This window comes from Chelonia mydas, chromosome 8 (genome assembly GCF_015237465.2).
Source record: "Chelonia mydas isolate rCheMyd1 chromosome 8, rCheMyd1.pri.v2, whole genome shotgun sequence".
In the NCBI taxonomy this organism is placed as follows: Eukaryota; Metazoa; Chordata; order Testudines; family Cheloniidae; genus Chelonia; species Chelonia mydas.
The window spans coordinates 76,663,801-76,679,242 of record NC_057854.1 but is presented as its reverse complement, the minus strand read 5'-3'; the positions used below and the strand labels follow the sequence as shown (position 1 = coordinate 76,679,242).

Genomic DNA, 15,442 nt, shown 5'->3' with positions numbered 1-15,442 from the left:
GCGGGGCGGGCCCCTTTAAGGCCTCTGCCCGTCCCAGCGCCTCAGAGCAGGGGGCGGTAACGCGGGCGGCGCAGTAGCCCTGACGCCGCGCGCTCCGCCCAATCGGCTGCCGGGTTCCTCTGAGTCGGGCCGGGGCAGGCAGCGCCTGACGCCTCCCCCAAGGCAGGGCAGCGGCAGCGGCAGCCGGGGCTGACTCAGCCCCCGACCCCCCCGAGGATGAACATCATGGATTTCAATGTGAAGAAGTTCGCTGCCGATGCGGGCACCTTCCTGAGCCGCGCCGTGCAGGTACCGGCGGCCGGCCGGGGGTGGAGCCGAGTCCAGCCGCCGCGGCACGGGCTGCGGGTCGGGCCCGGGCAGCGCCTGTGGCGGCGGCGCTGGAGGCTGCGGCCTGGTGCTGGGTGGCTGCTGCGGGGCCCGGCGGCTGGGGCGTTGGTCCGCGCTTGGTCGGAGGCTGGCGCCGGAACCGGGCCCTACGCCGGTCCCCGCATGCTGGGGCTGGGGCGGCGGCGGCGGGGTGTGTCACAGACTGGCCTGGCCCACTGGACCCCTGGCTGCGCGCCCCTGTCCCTGCTGGGGGGCGGGCATGGAGCCGGGGGGCGGGGCGCTGACCGTGTCTGAACCGGGCTGTGAGCTCGGAGCGGGGTGCCCCGACCTGAGCGGGGTGAGGCGACGGCGCCTCTAGTCTCGCCTACGCGGTAGTACAATAACCCGCGGTTGATGCCAGTTCTCCAACGGAGCCGGTGCAGTCGGCTCCAGTCACAGATCGAGACGCCCTGTTTAAAAACCGGCTCCTCCCTCCAACCCCTCCCGCCTCAGGTGTGAGCCTTTCTTCTTTCGTGGGCGTTTACGCCGCGCCCCTCGGCACTTCAGGGGTTTGCGAAGGGGAGTCGGGAAACCCCAACCCACAGGCCTGGGAGGGGAGGAGGAGTAGTTCAGATGCTATGGACACGGGGCAGGGCATGTACAGTAAGTACTCTATCTAGATAGAGCAGCTGTGTCTTACAACAGTAAAGGAGTACTTGTGGCACCTTAGAGACTAACCAATTTATTTGAGACAATGCTCAGATAAATTGGTTAGTCTCTAAGGTGCCACAAGTACTCCCTTTTTCTTTTTGCGAATACAGACTAACACGGCTGTTACTCTGAAATCTTACAACAGTGTTGTACAATGTACTGACACAGGATCTGCTAACCGTTTGGGGGTCTGAAATGTGAAGCTAAATTTCCATCAGTAAGTTTAAAAAAAAAAAAATTGTATCATCTGAAGCAAATGAACATGGGTGATGTATCTTAAGCAGCTGGCCTGGCATATGAACCTGTCTGAATACTTTAAAAAGATGTACAATCTCTCTGTAAGGAGATGCTGGTGGATTTTGATATTACTTCAAAAAACTTTCTCTTAGCAGTCTTCTGTCTCCAAACTACTCTTGCATAGTCTCCTTAGCATTAAAAAAGTGAAACTGGCTCCTGTTCCTTAGTCCGGGGGGGGAGGGGGACATAAGCCTCTGATCTTGTGTTATGTAATCACTCCCACAGCAAATCTTTTCAGGTATCAGACTCCCAAGGAGAACATAGCAACTCATTTTGGGGGGGGTCATAATATTTTTGGTGAGTCACAATAAGGCTTTGAATTTGCTTAAAATTTTAGGATGCAAAAAAGAATACTTTAATATCTGGCCAGAATCTAGCCATGACCCTGAGAAAATAGTACTGTTTTAAATCTTCACATTCAAGAAGGAACCATGTGGATCAGTGGGATGGTTTGTAGAGGTGAGATAGAAACATAACAGAAGACCCAGCTTAGTGAACAATCGGTGCCATTAAAACAATCATAAAGCTGGTATGGCTTCTTTATGAGCTGGATTGTTTCCTCTTCTAGCACATTTTTCTCTTTTCTGTCCTCTTCGAGGTCTTTGGGGGTGTCTCCATACTTCCCAGACTTTTTTTATGTCTCCCCCCCCCCCTCAATTATGTAGTGGCTTACTCTCTTTCCTCAGTGGACGGGTTAAAAAGAGGCACAGTTTTCCTTGTATTGTAAGATCTCGATGTAAATCTTGTGATTTTTTTTTTTTTTAATATCTTGATTCCTTTTTTGCATGTAAATCAACTTAACACTTAAGCCTACTGTAGATCTTTTGCCATCTACCCTGGGTTAAAGTAAGGGTATGTTGCACTGCTGTGAGTCATGGCTTACAACCAGTGCACTGCCATCTAGGTTATTGGTTTTCACCAGGGTAGCTACATCCGAGGTTAAACCTTAATGTAGACAAAGCCTCAGTGGAAATGCAGAAGTGAGTGTTGCTACATCAACTGTTGACCAAAGAATACAATCAAAGGTTTCAGAGTAGTAGCTGTGTTAGTCTGTATTCTTTAAAAAGAAAAGAAGTAGTTGTGGCACCTTAGAGGCTAACCAATTTATTTGAGCATAAGCTTTCGTGAGCTACAGCTCACTTCATCGGAATGCATCCGATGAAGTGAGCTGTAGCTCACGAAAGCTTATGCTCAAATAAATTGGTTAGTCTCTAAGGTGCCACAACTACTTCTTTAAAAAGAATACAATAAGCTTAATATAAAAAAGCAGGTTTGTGTTGCCTTTGTCACCCTGCTCGTATGTTGTACCACTTCTACTTCCCCCCACCCCATCTTTTTCTCTCTAGATTTTAAATTCTATAAGCCGCTATCTATGTAGGGACTGCAAATACAGTGCTATACTCCTTCTGTGTGTGGCAGCAAGCACTGCTTTGTGGTTTGTGTTAAACTCTTCTTGTGCTCTAATGTTCAGCTGGCTTGGTAGTATGGAGTATAAGCAGCCATAGAAATTGTCTCTAAATGTGAAACATCTTTCTTTCAAAAGGAGGCTTACAAAGCACAATGTGAAGCAGTATAATACGGTTGTAGGAAAATAACTTCTAAGTGCTTGCTCTAGCTTGGTGTTCCTGAGGAAGTTTCTGGAGATGCATAACAAGAGGGTGCATAACATTTTCAAGAGTACCCAAGCCCTATTCAGTTGGGTGCTTTTGAAAATTGTACCTTGAATTTATATTCAGTGGCGGCTGCTTCATCTTCAGTAGATGTAGTTGCCCCGTGCTTATCTTCCTCGTCATTGCCCACTCCACTCCCCAGCTATTATTCTGTGGACTGACTCTTAGAGGGAAGCTGTTGCCTCCTTAGAAGGTTGTCTCTCTCTGGGTGGGGAGGACCCTTAAAGGGACAACTTCATGGAAGTGAAGCTTCGTAGCAGTCATCACCCTTGTAAAAACAGGTTCTGCTTGCTGGGAACAAAACGAAGTTTTTGTGGGGTTGAAGAGTTCTTCCTCATCTTGATTGTCGTTTAAGGAGGAAGGTGTCCAGATGTCCCTGGTCTTTGGGGAAAATGGAATCTTAAACTAACCTGAACAGCAATTGTTGGGAAGATTCCAGAGACCCTTCTCCCAACCAGCTCCCACAACTAGTATGCTCTCTATCAAAAGCCAGGCAAGAATGGGTCAGTCTTTCCCTCCTCCTGGGGCCATACAGGAGAAGCCGTACTTCTTGTTGTGTGGCCTCTGTTGGAGTTGGGGAAGGTAGTGGCTGTGTTTCAGGAGCTCACTAACATGGGCTTTTGCGTCTGAACAGCTCTAACACCAAGGTATGAAGGGGTAGATAGAGTTGTTCCCATGTGGAAAAAGCCAGTTTTCCCCTTAAATAAATTGTCCGTATTACACCCCAGCTGCTTTTGTTATTTGGTTTAATGATAGGCTACTGGACTAGATCCTGCACTGGTATGATCCAATATGGCAATATGTTACTGTGTCCTAGAAAGCAGTCTAATTTTCTACTCTGAACAGAGCTGTAGAAAAGTGTTACCTTTCTTTTATTAAAATGTAACACCATCTGCCTTTTTTGGAGCAGCCATGTGCTAGCTATCCCTTAAAAGTTAAAGGCAAAGCTTCAGGGTGCAGAACATTGCCACCTTTACCTTTTCAGTTTTGAATGTTAAATACATAAATCATGAAGAAGATATGAAATAAAGCCATTTCAATTTTAGAGTTTAAGGTAGCTTTCACCACTTTGGGGAGAACTAGAGTGACAGCAGTATGGCATTGACTTAAGGGAACATCAATATGAAAACCATTTCTGTCTAAAAATGTTACTACATTGCAAATAACATTCAAAATTAATGTACTTAAGTCTTTTCTCTCAATTGAAACTGTACTTGATACCACTTTGTGTATATACAGGGTGAATAGTAAAATTGTCCAATCAGCTTCTCTGTTACTTGGAAGGCTCATACAGACATTAGGACAATAGAAAAGCTCTTCATTTGTAAGACAAATGACTTAGAGGGTGCTGTATCAAAAATGACAGTGTAACTTATTGAAATTAGTCAACCCTAAAAAGTAAACTGTGGTGAATGTCACTTAGCACCATAACTTATGTAATGACTTGTAAATGCACTTTCCCTGCCCCAGGAGCTTTCAATCTAAGAACACAACAGAACTAGAAATGTCTTAATGTCTATAAAACTTCAGTTTCTGTACCCTAAACTTCTTTACACTACAGGTTATATGAGAACTAGAAAGAGAAACTAACCAATCTTATTTGACTTTCTGAGTATGATAAAGTGTAAACAAATGAAAAAGAAAATGAGTTTAATTATTAAAAACATGAAAGTATTTGCATTTGTATAAAACACTAATAGATCCATATGTTCTATGCACTCTTGACCATAATTAAAAATACAGCAAAATGGATACCTAAACATAAATAATGTACAGCACCCACCATGCAGCAGTTAGAAACTCAAATATCCTTTTTCCAGCAATTCCACACCTTTTTAAGTTCCCCTCTCTCAGATGCTGCTGTGGTGGTGGCGGCGGCAGATTGACCTTCAAATATTTGGGTTCTTAGAGATCAGGGAGAGAACTCCCATGTTGTGAAATGTTCCTCATGGAGAATGCCTAGCCAGCAGTGTTGTCTCTTATGCTAGTGGGCACTTAATCTTGAGCGGTTTTGATGCTCTGTGATATGGGACTCTCTCCCGTTGGTTCTCTGCCATTCTGGACTTTATGGGTCAAAATCAATCTTGTAAACTAGAAACCCACAGACAGCCACTGAGAATCATGGCAAGACATCCCAGTTACCAAGCAGGCAGCCGCATTCTTCATTAGCTTCAGTTTCTGGATGCTTTTAAAATGTTGCCCACAGAATGCATTGGAGTAATTTCATCTTGAGGTGACAAAGGCATGGATGATAGTTGTGAAGTTCACATACAAAATGAATGGATGCAGCCTCCTAGCTTTATGTAAATAATAAAAGCTGAGCAAGCCACATCTTCTGGTAGCAGCTGGGAGTCTAAACGGACCCCTGTGTGAATCTGACAAACGAATGGTGGAGGAGATGTGCACACACTTAAACAAGCCAATATTCTTGCAGTCTCTTTTGGTTACCTCTTCCAGACAGGTAATTTCACTTCAACCTTACCTGGATTAGTTTTAGCCAGTTAGTTCTGCACAAGTCTCACCCAGATACTAAGGTCAGTATTCTTTGGCTGGGTCCGAGGAAATGGAGACCTACTTATGTTCCTTTTCTGAAACTGGGGTTGTGTTAGAAATCTCTTTATATAGTAGTAAAGTCACCTGGAAACTTAGATCACAGGTTTACAGAAGGAATTACATTGGTGTACTATACCAGCAAAGCACTACTAGTGTTGCTGCAACTGATAGTGGTAAACTAATCTAGGCTAATAAACTCTACCAGCAAAAGCATAGTTTCCACACTAGGACTGTTTTGCCAGCACAGGTATGTCGGTCACAAATCACACCCTTGACCTACATAGCTATGCTGGCAACAGTTTGTAGTGTAGATTTGGCCTTCGTTCATAATCTGTTATAACCAAGAGCTACATGTTTTATGACTTGCTCGGGATTTAATTACCTAGCCAGGTTTCCTTCTCTGGAAATGCCCAACCTAAACAGGGTTGTCAGATGAGTACATAATTTAACATTGGAGATGGAGGTGAAAAACCCTAAATCAGTTCAGGGGTTAGAACAAGACCCAGACCCACTAGTGTGCAATTTTCTGTAACTGGAAGACTAAAACTCAACCTAAAATGGCTGGCGGTTGCCTATAATGCTGGGACTTAAATATCTGCTTATGATGGGCACCAGGTTTGCAAGTGAGGACTGAGGTGTAATAATAGAGCTGTTTGGGAAAGCATACCTGTCTCTGGATCCAGACACAGATGCTATGTGCTCTTTCATGAGCATGAAATTTCTCCATGTTAAAACTAAAATCCTATTGTGATGACTTAAACACCAGTTGAAATGAATAGTATGCTTTAATTCAGTAAGAATTTGAAAGCTCAGAGTATGAACTTGCAAACTCAAATGCACATTTGCTAGCTTTCAAAGGTATCTTCATTTCATTTAAAATTATTTTTTTGGTAATATTAGTAGGGCTTAGTTGCTGAAGACTGAGTAAAGTGTCAGTCTTCAAAAAAGCTTTTATATGAAATAAAACATAATTAGATAAAGGCTAACATTACATGAGGCTGTTTGTGCTGACCAGACTTGCATTGCTAATCTAGCTCTTTTTAACCAATAGTTTACTGAAGAAAAACTTGGTCAAGCAGAGAAGACTGAACTGGATGCTCACTTGGAGAACCTCCTCAGCAAAGCAGAATGTACTAAACTGTGGACAGAAAAAATTATGAAACAGACAGAGGTTTTATTGCAGCCAAACCCAAGTAAGAAACTTGTTGGGTTTTTCATCGATACTTTAGTGTTAACAGGCTTGTCTATTTGTGTGTGTATTTGGCAGAGTCACTGCTGCATATTTATACACACTGCAGTTCATTGTTCCTGTTTAAAACTTACATGTACAAGATGTACAATGTTTTTTTGATATAATGCAATAAATTAGCTCTTAATTCCAATGCAAAGACTTGACTACATAAAACGGCATCTGGAATCTATAGCAGAATGATTGTGTGAGGGTTGTCTCAAAACATCTTAGGCTCTGATCCTGTCATATCTCATCTAAGCTATGTAGGGTCTGTCTTCATCAGTACTAAGATGAGAGAATTCCCCCTACCCCAAAGGAAAACAAAATGCTCGGGAAGATATGTTGATTATTTAATAGGTGTCACTCTTCCCTCAGTCTGTATTGTGTTGCTTCTCCACCATTGTATTAGGGGCATGATGCTGCTTGATATTTTTCTTTGAGAATAGGAACTGGGGTTCTGATCACTTGTCATGTTACCTTTAGTGACTCTTTACGAAAAAGAGTTTTGATTAGACCTTGGTGAACAAGGCCAGCACACTTCTGAGTTTTGCAACAAATCTGTTCTGGCTATGCTAATTGCCCTTCTGGTTTGCTTTTCACAAATATTTGAGTGGTGGTTTACTAGGGAAATGTTCATAAAACTTCAAGTTTTCATGTGTATTTGTGGAAACCAGAAGTGCTTGTGTTCTTATTCAGCTGGAAAATAAACAAGATCATGATCCTTAGCTGATAGGTCACACACAAGCAACAAAGCTCAAATGTCAAATATTGGCAGTAAATCCTTAAAGTGAATAAATTCAAATAATCTGCTCACAGAATAAGACTAAATTAATCAACTAAGCTTCTCATTACAAGCTATTGGCTTAACTCCAAGTTGTAAACCTAATATCCTGGCCAATTTCTAGCTTGAATGATTTTCTTGAGTTGTATTCTATCTCAGTTCCCCCTACAGTTTCAATTGGTTATAATCTTCATTTCCTCTTCTAGATTTTTTTTTTTTTTTAGTGGGTCATATGATTCTCATTAACTAACATAGATTAAATTATATAAACTGTTTTTAATGTCTTTTGGGGTGGATGGGTTGATGTAAATAACAGTTAACTGAAATCACAGATTTTTTAAATTAAATCATCATTTAATCATCAAGCAGGAAACATTGATTTAAATGCTTAATCTTTATCTTACTTTGCATTTGTACTCTTTGGTTATTTTCCGAAAGATAGGTTGATGGTAATGGTTACCAACCAATGAGAACATACTGATTTTTCAATTAAATATAGCCTTTACACTAAATTTGGTGCTTTTTCCTAACCAGAGGAAACCTTCTCTATAGACATTTAAGCAACTATATAGCTTCGCATACATTTATTCATAATCTTAACATTTACATTTTTAAGTTAAAATATTAACTAATACCTTAATTTGCTAGATTAATTTTTTACTCATTTACGTTGAGCTATATTTGGATAGAAATTGGAATTCAATTAAAAATGCACAAACCAATTTTAAAACTGTTTCATCGAACAAAAAACATCTTAAATGTGCTGGACAAAGTTTAGCAAACCTGTTTTCATTTGACAGTGGCCTAACAAACAAAGGAAGTATTATCCGTAGTTATTGAATTGAACTGTTCGTGTATGGTCACTGTTCTTCAAAACTTCCATACTACTAGATCTCATCCGCACACACCTCATTTTTGATTCAGAGATTGGAGAGAAAACGTGCTTTCCTGCTTTTTTCAACTTTCAGTTGGCTTCTCAATGAACTAGTCATTGAATTGAATACATTGAAAAGAAAATATTCTTTCTGCATCTGCAAAAGTGGCTACTGCCATCAAAAGCTGATTTAGCACTTCGTTAACAACAGACTCTGGTTCCAGGTGCTCAGCCAGTGACTTCCACCAGTTCGGTGAATCTAAAAATTTCACAGCAAAAGTGGTATACTGCTTCAATATTTTTACTTAATTTAAATAATTGTAATAGATTATATTGAGTTTAGGCCTTAATATATTTGAAATTATGGCAGCCTAACTGATTCTTTTTTCTAAAGAGTGCATTAAATAAATTTCTTTTTTATTTAAAAAGTTGATCTTTATCCACCCTGCGTAGGGTTCCATCTTAATGCAAAGTGCCATGTACAATTATAGCAAGAACCCCTCAACTTTATGATTCAGTCTGTAGCTGCTGATCTTAAAGTAATAGAAAAGCTGTGTCAAAGTCTCTGTTAGTCTGGAAGCTGTTCTATATGCTTGGGTTAACTCTTCAATGTGATAGGCATAACACAGACTTTACTCTCTTTAATTGGTGAGAAGTACCCAGATCTGTACAGAAATACAACTTGCATGCATTTCCCTGTCTCACCACTCCAGAGCATTCTTTGGGCTAGGGACAGAGTTCTCTGCAGGTTTCCATGTTCCTTCTGCAGTGCATGGCTTTTTTTCTTAACCATGGAGCACTTTAACCTTGGCTGGTCCTGCAGCTATACCAGGGCTCCCTGCTACAAAAACATCCCAATCGCTTCCCTTCTCCTGCCCAAAACTTCCTATGTGGCTGTGAGTCTTCCCCGACCCACCCAGCCTCTGAGGTTTCTAAGGTTAGCGTCACCACCTTGGTTTCTGTTCAGCTGTTCCAAATCCAAGCTTCCTGTTGAGGAGTTAGGAGAATCTGTTTTCCCCAACTTCAGCCAACCTCCTTACATACCCATTGTGTGGTCAGAGTACAGTCGCTAAGGGTAACTGCTTTCCATTTTCCCTAGCTTGGTGGATATACAAGCACTGTCAGCCCATGGTGGATTCCATTTTTACACAGAGGTATTCACTGATACAGCAATTTTCACAACTTCATAGTACCTACTAGAAATCATAATTTTTGTAGGCTCTTCACATCTTCACAGTATTCCATGGGAAGCTGGACCTAAACTCTGTTGCAAAATACCTGGATTCTGTGACATTCTGGTGTGGCAAACTAGAAATCCTGTAAGATTCTCTTAAATTAAAAGATGGGTGTTTTTGATTAATTCAGCATGAAATTGAGTGTTATAACTGGTACTGTTCAGATACAAAATTCAATTTTATGATGTTCCACACTTAGTTTAATATGCCAGCTTTGTATTAAAGCATAGTTGCTTTCGAGAACCTGTCAGAGGTGAAGCTGAGTGTTTTGGCCGCTGCATAAAGTGGTGAGTGAGGCTCATGGTATCCAGGAGGGAGTAAGGCAGTTTAGGATTGTGGAACAAGCACATTAGCTGCATATGTCTGCTAAAATGAGCGGCAGTGAAATAGTTGACTGTATTGATGCAAACGGTCATCTTTGGGTTTCAGTCTTCACCTGTTGAGGTAAGTGTAACAGTTCATGCCTCTCAGAGCTATTGTTTCAAGCAGTTTGTATACTCAGACCTCCAACTTACTCTTTCTTCACATCTTCAAAGTTTTCCTGACATCCAGAAAAATAGAAACACTTCTCTTAACTGAATGGTGCTGAAATCATGGAGCATACTTGTTGCAAGAGGTGGATTCCAGAATAAACTCTGCAGCAGCTGGATACGCAGACCTTGAATAAAAATATAATTAAAAGCCAAATTCTATGAAACCTGTATATTATAGTTCCCATTACATAAATAGAATGGCCTATTAAAAAAAAAAATGCTAGCTCCATTCTCTTCTTTGGGGCGGAGGAGGAGCAGATGCAGCAGAGAGTTCAGTTCTTTGCTTCCTACAGCCATAGGATGATTGCAGGGAATTTTGACCTCAGTAGATGAGTGGCTGATAAACAAATGGTATTGGAAAAGATGTGAGTGCCCAAGCTAAGTAACTTTCCCTCATCTTTCACTCCCTTCTCTCCCCCCTCTGTCCCCACACCTTTGAAATGATGGGAATTCAGACATGAAGGGGAGGGTTTCAGTGTATTTGGCAACAAGTCACACTTATCACAATTGGTAGCTAGAACTAATGTTCCCCTACTCTAAAAGTAAGCAATGCTTCCTTGTCCTTCATATGGAGCAGCTGCTAGGAGCAGAGCAGCAGTAATGCTGAGGCAACAGCTTCAGGTTCCCCTTCTGTGCTCAGTTGGGCCATCTACTTGGCAGGAGTGCTATGGGAGATTGAGCTGAGTGGTCACCCTGGCTTGACTTTAAGTCTAGGATTCAAATCTAGGTTCCAGTGCAGTATCTGATCTCTCTTCATCAGCAGACTTAAGGATCTGAAACACTTGTCGAATTTATTCACTTAAAAACTGAGTGAACCAGAGACAGTTTAGACTATAAATAATAAAATTACAGTGCTTTGAGTCTCTGGCTTGAAATAATAGAGGAAATAAACGTAAACACTTACATAATTTGGGTTTCTGGTTTTAAGAGAAAAAATAAACAGCTTATAAAATGTCTCACTAAACGTTTAACCAGAAGCCTGAGTGATTAACTACAGTGTAAATAATGAATGGATGGCAATATCTCAATAGTGCTATCTAAACCTTACTTTCAGCTCTCTGAATTGTATTCAGTTCTGATCCAATCTGAAAATACTCAGTTCAAATCAGCTATCTCTCCAACTTGAGTGTCACACCTTAATCTGTTTTTCTCTAAAAAATGCTTTCTTTAATGCTGTCATAAATATAAAGGGAAGGGTAAACCCCTTTAAAATCCCTCCTGGCCAGAGGAAAAATCCTCTCACCTGTAAAGGGTTAAGAAGCTAAAGGTAACCTCGCTGGCACCTGACCAAAATGACCAATGAGGAGACAAGATACTTTCAAAAGCTGGGAGGAGGGAGAGAAATAAAGGGTCTGTGTCTGTCTGTATGCTGCTTTTGCCGGGGATAGAACAGGAATGGAGTCTTAGAACTTTAGTAAGTAATCTAGCTAGGTACGTGTTAGATTATGATTTATTTAAATGGCTGAGAAAAGAGCTGTGCTGAATAGAATGACTATTCCTGTCTGTGTGTCTTTTTTGTAACTTAAGGTTTTGCCTAGAGGGATTCTCTGTTTTGAATCTGATTACCCTGTAAGGTATCTACCATTCTGATTTTACAGAGGTGATTCCTTTACTTCTATTAAAAGCCTTCTTGTAAGAGAACTGAATGCTTTTTCATTGTTCTGAGATCCAAGGGTTTGGGTCTGTGGTCACCTATGCAAATTGGTGAGGATTTTTACCAGACCTTCCCCAGAAAGTGGGGTGCAAGGGTTGGGAGGATTTTGGGGGGAAAGATGTGTCCAAACTACGTTTCCCAGTAAACCCAGTTAAAGTTTGGTGGTGGCAGTGGAAATTCCAAGGGCAAAGGATAAAATTAATTTGTACCTTGGGGAACTTAAGCGGGTAAAAGTAAGCTTAGGAGGTTTTCATGCAGGTCCCCACATCTGTACCCTAGAGTTCAGAGTGGGGGAGGAACCTTGACAAATGCTTTCTGCATAAATGCTTTATTTGGTACCTTTAAGACATGTATATCTTCTCTCCACAATCCAAGCACAGCCATTTTTTCCTATGAGTAATGGAACTAAAAGCTCTGCTACAGAAGAATGCTGGATTCTAAGTAGTAGTAATGGATATGTAAACAGGGTGAATGGATTTGTTTATGCTACAGTTAAAGGGTACAAGCAATCACTAATATAGGGAAAGCCTACTTGGCGCTATACAATAGTCCTGACCCCAAAATGCTACTGTAGCTCATGAGAAACTTGTGGTAGATATCTCTCACGGTACTAGCTCTATGCTGATGGAAAAGAGCTCTCCAATCAATATAATTAAACCCCGCCCCCAATGAGTGGCAATACCTATGTCTGCAGGAGAGCGTTTCCCACCAACATAGTGCTGTCCACACCATAGTGCTTCTGTCGGTGTAATTTATGTCACTCAGGGGTGTGGGGTTTTTTTGGGTTGTTTTTTTGTTTTTTGTTTTTGTTTTTGTTTTTCACATCCCTGAGCAACATAAGGTATACTGACAAAAGTGCTAGGCTAGGTCTACACTAGTTTACAGATGAAATCAGTCGAAACTGCATTTAGTGACAATGGGTATGGCTCAGGTGTTAGGGATGATGTGCCCTGAATAACCTCTAATACTACTGATGTGTAAGAAGGTATGAATTTGCGTTATTACAAGAGCCTGTGTTGAATTTTCATGGATAATATTAGAAATACTTGTCAACAGAGCAGATGGAGATTTGTCACTAACTGTGATAAGTTAGTCTAATCACTTTATCCGGTTTCGTCAGTTACCTAATACTTTGATATTCCTTGAATGAATTAGTTAGTAAGTTGATTTTCTATGAGTGAAGATTTTTTTAAATACTGCTTTGATTTACAGTAATTGCACTTCAAATTAGCAAATAACACTTTTTTTTTTAGATGCTAGAATAGAAGAATTTGTCTACGAGAAGCTAGACCGCAAAGCACCAAGTCGTATGAATAACCCAGAACTACTAGGCCAGTATATGATTGATGCAGGGAATGAGTTTGGCCCAGGAACAGCATATGGTAAGTTTGAGCCAAGATGACTCAAATTTCAAAAAAAGTAACTGCACAAATTTATGTATTCAGTGTACATCTTTGAGAATATTAAAGCTCTGAAGCCTTAATCTAAAATGAAGATGAGGGTAACATTAGTTATAGCTGCTGTTGGAACCCTAACTCTACCCCCCTAGTGGATGCATAACTTTACTACCTGAACAGATAGCTCACATTTTGTTTCCCTATGAATTTCGAGTCACAAGGGAAAAATGCAGTTCCTTTCTTTGGAATACAGTGATTTATTTGAAAAAGATATGAAATACATATGTACTGTGTGCAGAGTAGAAATGCTGTGGGAAACAACTACGTTCTTGTTTAAAATCTCAGTGCAGTTTCATAGTCCGGACTTTTTTTTTTTTAACTACTTTCTACAAGGGATTATTAGAGTTAGAGTAGATTTGTTCATGGATATGTTTCTCTTACTCCCCCAAAAACGTACTCCTCTATAATGTCATCTCTGGTATTTTCCAGGAAAAGTTTAGAGACTGGGTCTTAATAACATGAAGTCCAGGTCTCATCTTCTCTTAAACCTACCCATCAGTTTAATAGAGGTAACAGTTAAAATTAACCAACTGTTTAATATATAGGTATATTGTTGCCAAAATACACATACTACAAAGCTTGATAATTTTCATTTCAGAACACAAGCCAGCTGAGCAAGTAAATCAAAAAACCTTGTTTTGTGAGATGAATTTCCACAAGGAATTGAATCATAGATCTTTGCATCTGAAATTAATAGGATTTTCTGTTAAGTAGAAGATAACGTACTCTTTCTGTTTGAAGCATCCAAGTATAGATATTCACAGAAAGTGTATGGGTATAACTTCAGTAATGGCAACCTTTACAGTCAGAGAAGTGACAAGACACTTTAAACATCAGTGGCTGGTTGTCCAAGTATTAACCAGGCCTGAAGCTTTCTAGTCTTAATATAAAACAAACTAAATGAAACTCAGCTTATTCATACCAATGTGTGTAACTTCTTATAAGTATGCAGCCATTGCAACTTGATTGATTCATTCTAGGATGCAAAAATAAATAAGTTACAGCATTAGCTTTCAAATAGTGTCATTGCGTCATACTTAATATGTTGAGCAAGGATGAATTTTGGTAGGAAACTGGTATTGATTAGCACTTGCACTGAAAAGTTCCATACCTCAAGGGCATAACAAAACAAACTTTGAATGATAAGGTCCCCAGTCCCTTTCCTCTTTTAATTAATTAAAAATTCTAAGAACAGTAAAATGTGTGATCATTGGAAGCATCTGATCATGGTGTCTCTCTGAAGTTGTTTTCATAACCCTGTTCTTCAGAATCAAATTTACTAACGTTTTGTATTAAAGTACAAAGCCTACCTGTGTCTTCAAAAGTAGACTTTCAGAGTTTACATAAAATGCAAAAAGCATTCTCAACAGTTAACATTTTTCTATTTAGCAAAACTTCAGATAGGCGAATCAAACTGTCAAAAGGGGGGAAACTGCTTCTGGCCTAATGCTAACAATTAGAACTTTCATTAGCAAATGCGAAATGGAATTGCCATAGGTAGTAATGCTACCACAGTGCTGTAACTATTCAATAGATTAAGATCTAACAATGAATGTTAGTTCCTTCAGAACTTCCAGTTAGTGACTTTCATTAAAACAGCCTTGGTTCTAACTTTTTCTTTAAAAGCTATTTGTTTAGCATTTGGTAATTCTTCAAAATGTTGGCCTAAATTCTTGTGCTTGTAGAAATTTGCATAACCACCTATAGGAATCACTGTTTAACAACCGTCTCTTCTCCTTTGCAGGAAATGCATTAATTAAATGTGGAGAAACACAAAAGCGAATTGGAACAGCAGATAGAGAACTAATTCAAACATCTGCTATAAACTTCCTCACTCCTCTAAGAAATTTTATAGAAGGAGATTATAAAACAATTACTGTAAGTTGACAAATGTATTTTAAACATTTGTAAATAGTTCTAAATATAAACATTTAAGTAAAGGGATAGATAAATCATGGAGTTTTCTTTAAACTTACAATAAGGAAAAAGCAGTTGAGACTTTTGTCTTAAGTAATGCATGTCATGGGGGTTTTGGGAGGGGGGGGTTGTCTGACTCAAGAAAATTTTCTTGAGTATCTGCCACTTTTAGTAAGTGTCTTATCTTAGATAGGAGTTAAAATAATAGTAATAAAAATCTGGA

The 15,442-nt window shown here is 40.1% G+C and overlaps 1 protein-coding gene across 5 annotated transcripts in view; it reads left to right on the top strand.

Annotated features, from left to right (window-relative positions):
* The first annotated feature begins 57 nt into the window (after window positions 1-57).
* SH3GLB1 (SH3 domain containing GRB2 like, endophilin B1) overlaps window positions 58-15,442 on the top strand; it is a 33,266-nt gene continuing 17,881 nt past the window's right edge. The window contains exons 1-4 of one of the 5 annotated variants that reach the window (XM_043553158.1): window positions 58-288; window positions 6,589-6,730; window positions 13,099-13,227; window positions 15,047-15,180. In XM_043553158.1, coding sequence (XP_043409093.1) covers window positions 217-288; window positions 6,589-6,730; window positions 13,099-13,227; window positions 15,047-15,180 — 477 coding nt within the window. In that variant the 5' untranslated portion in view covers window positions 58-216. The remainder of the gene's footprint in view (window positions 289-6,588; window positions 6,731-13,098; window positions 13,228-15,046; window positions 15,181-15,442) is intronic. The other 4 variants (XM_043553159.1, XM_037906977.2, XM_037906976.2 and 1 more) reach the window with 4 other exon arrangements.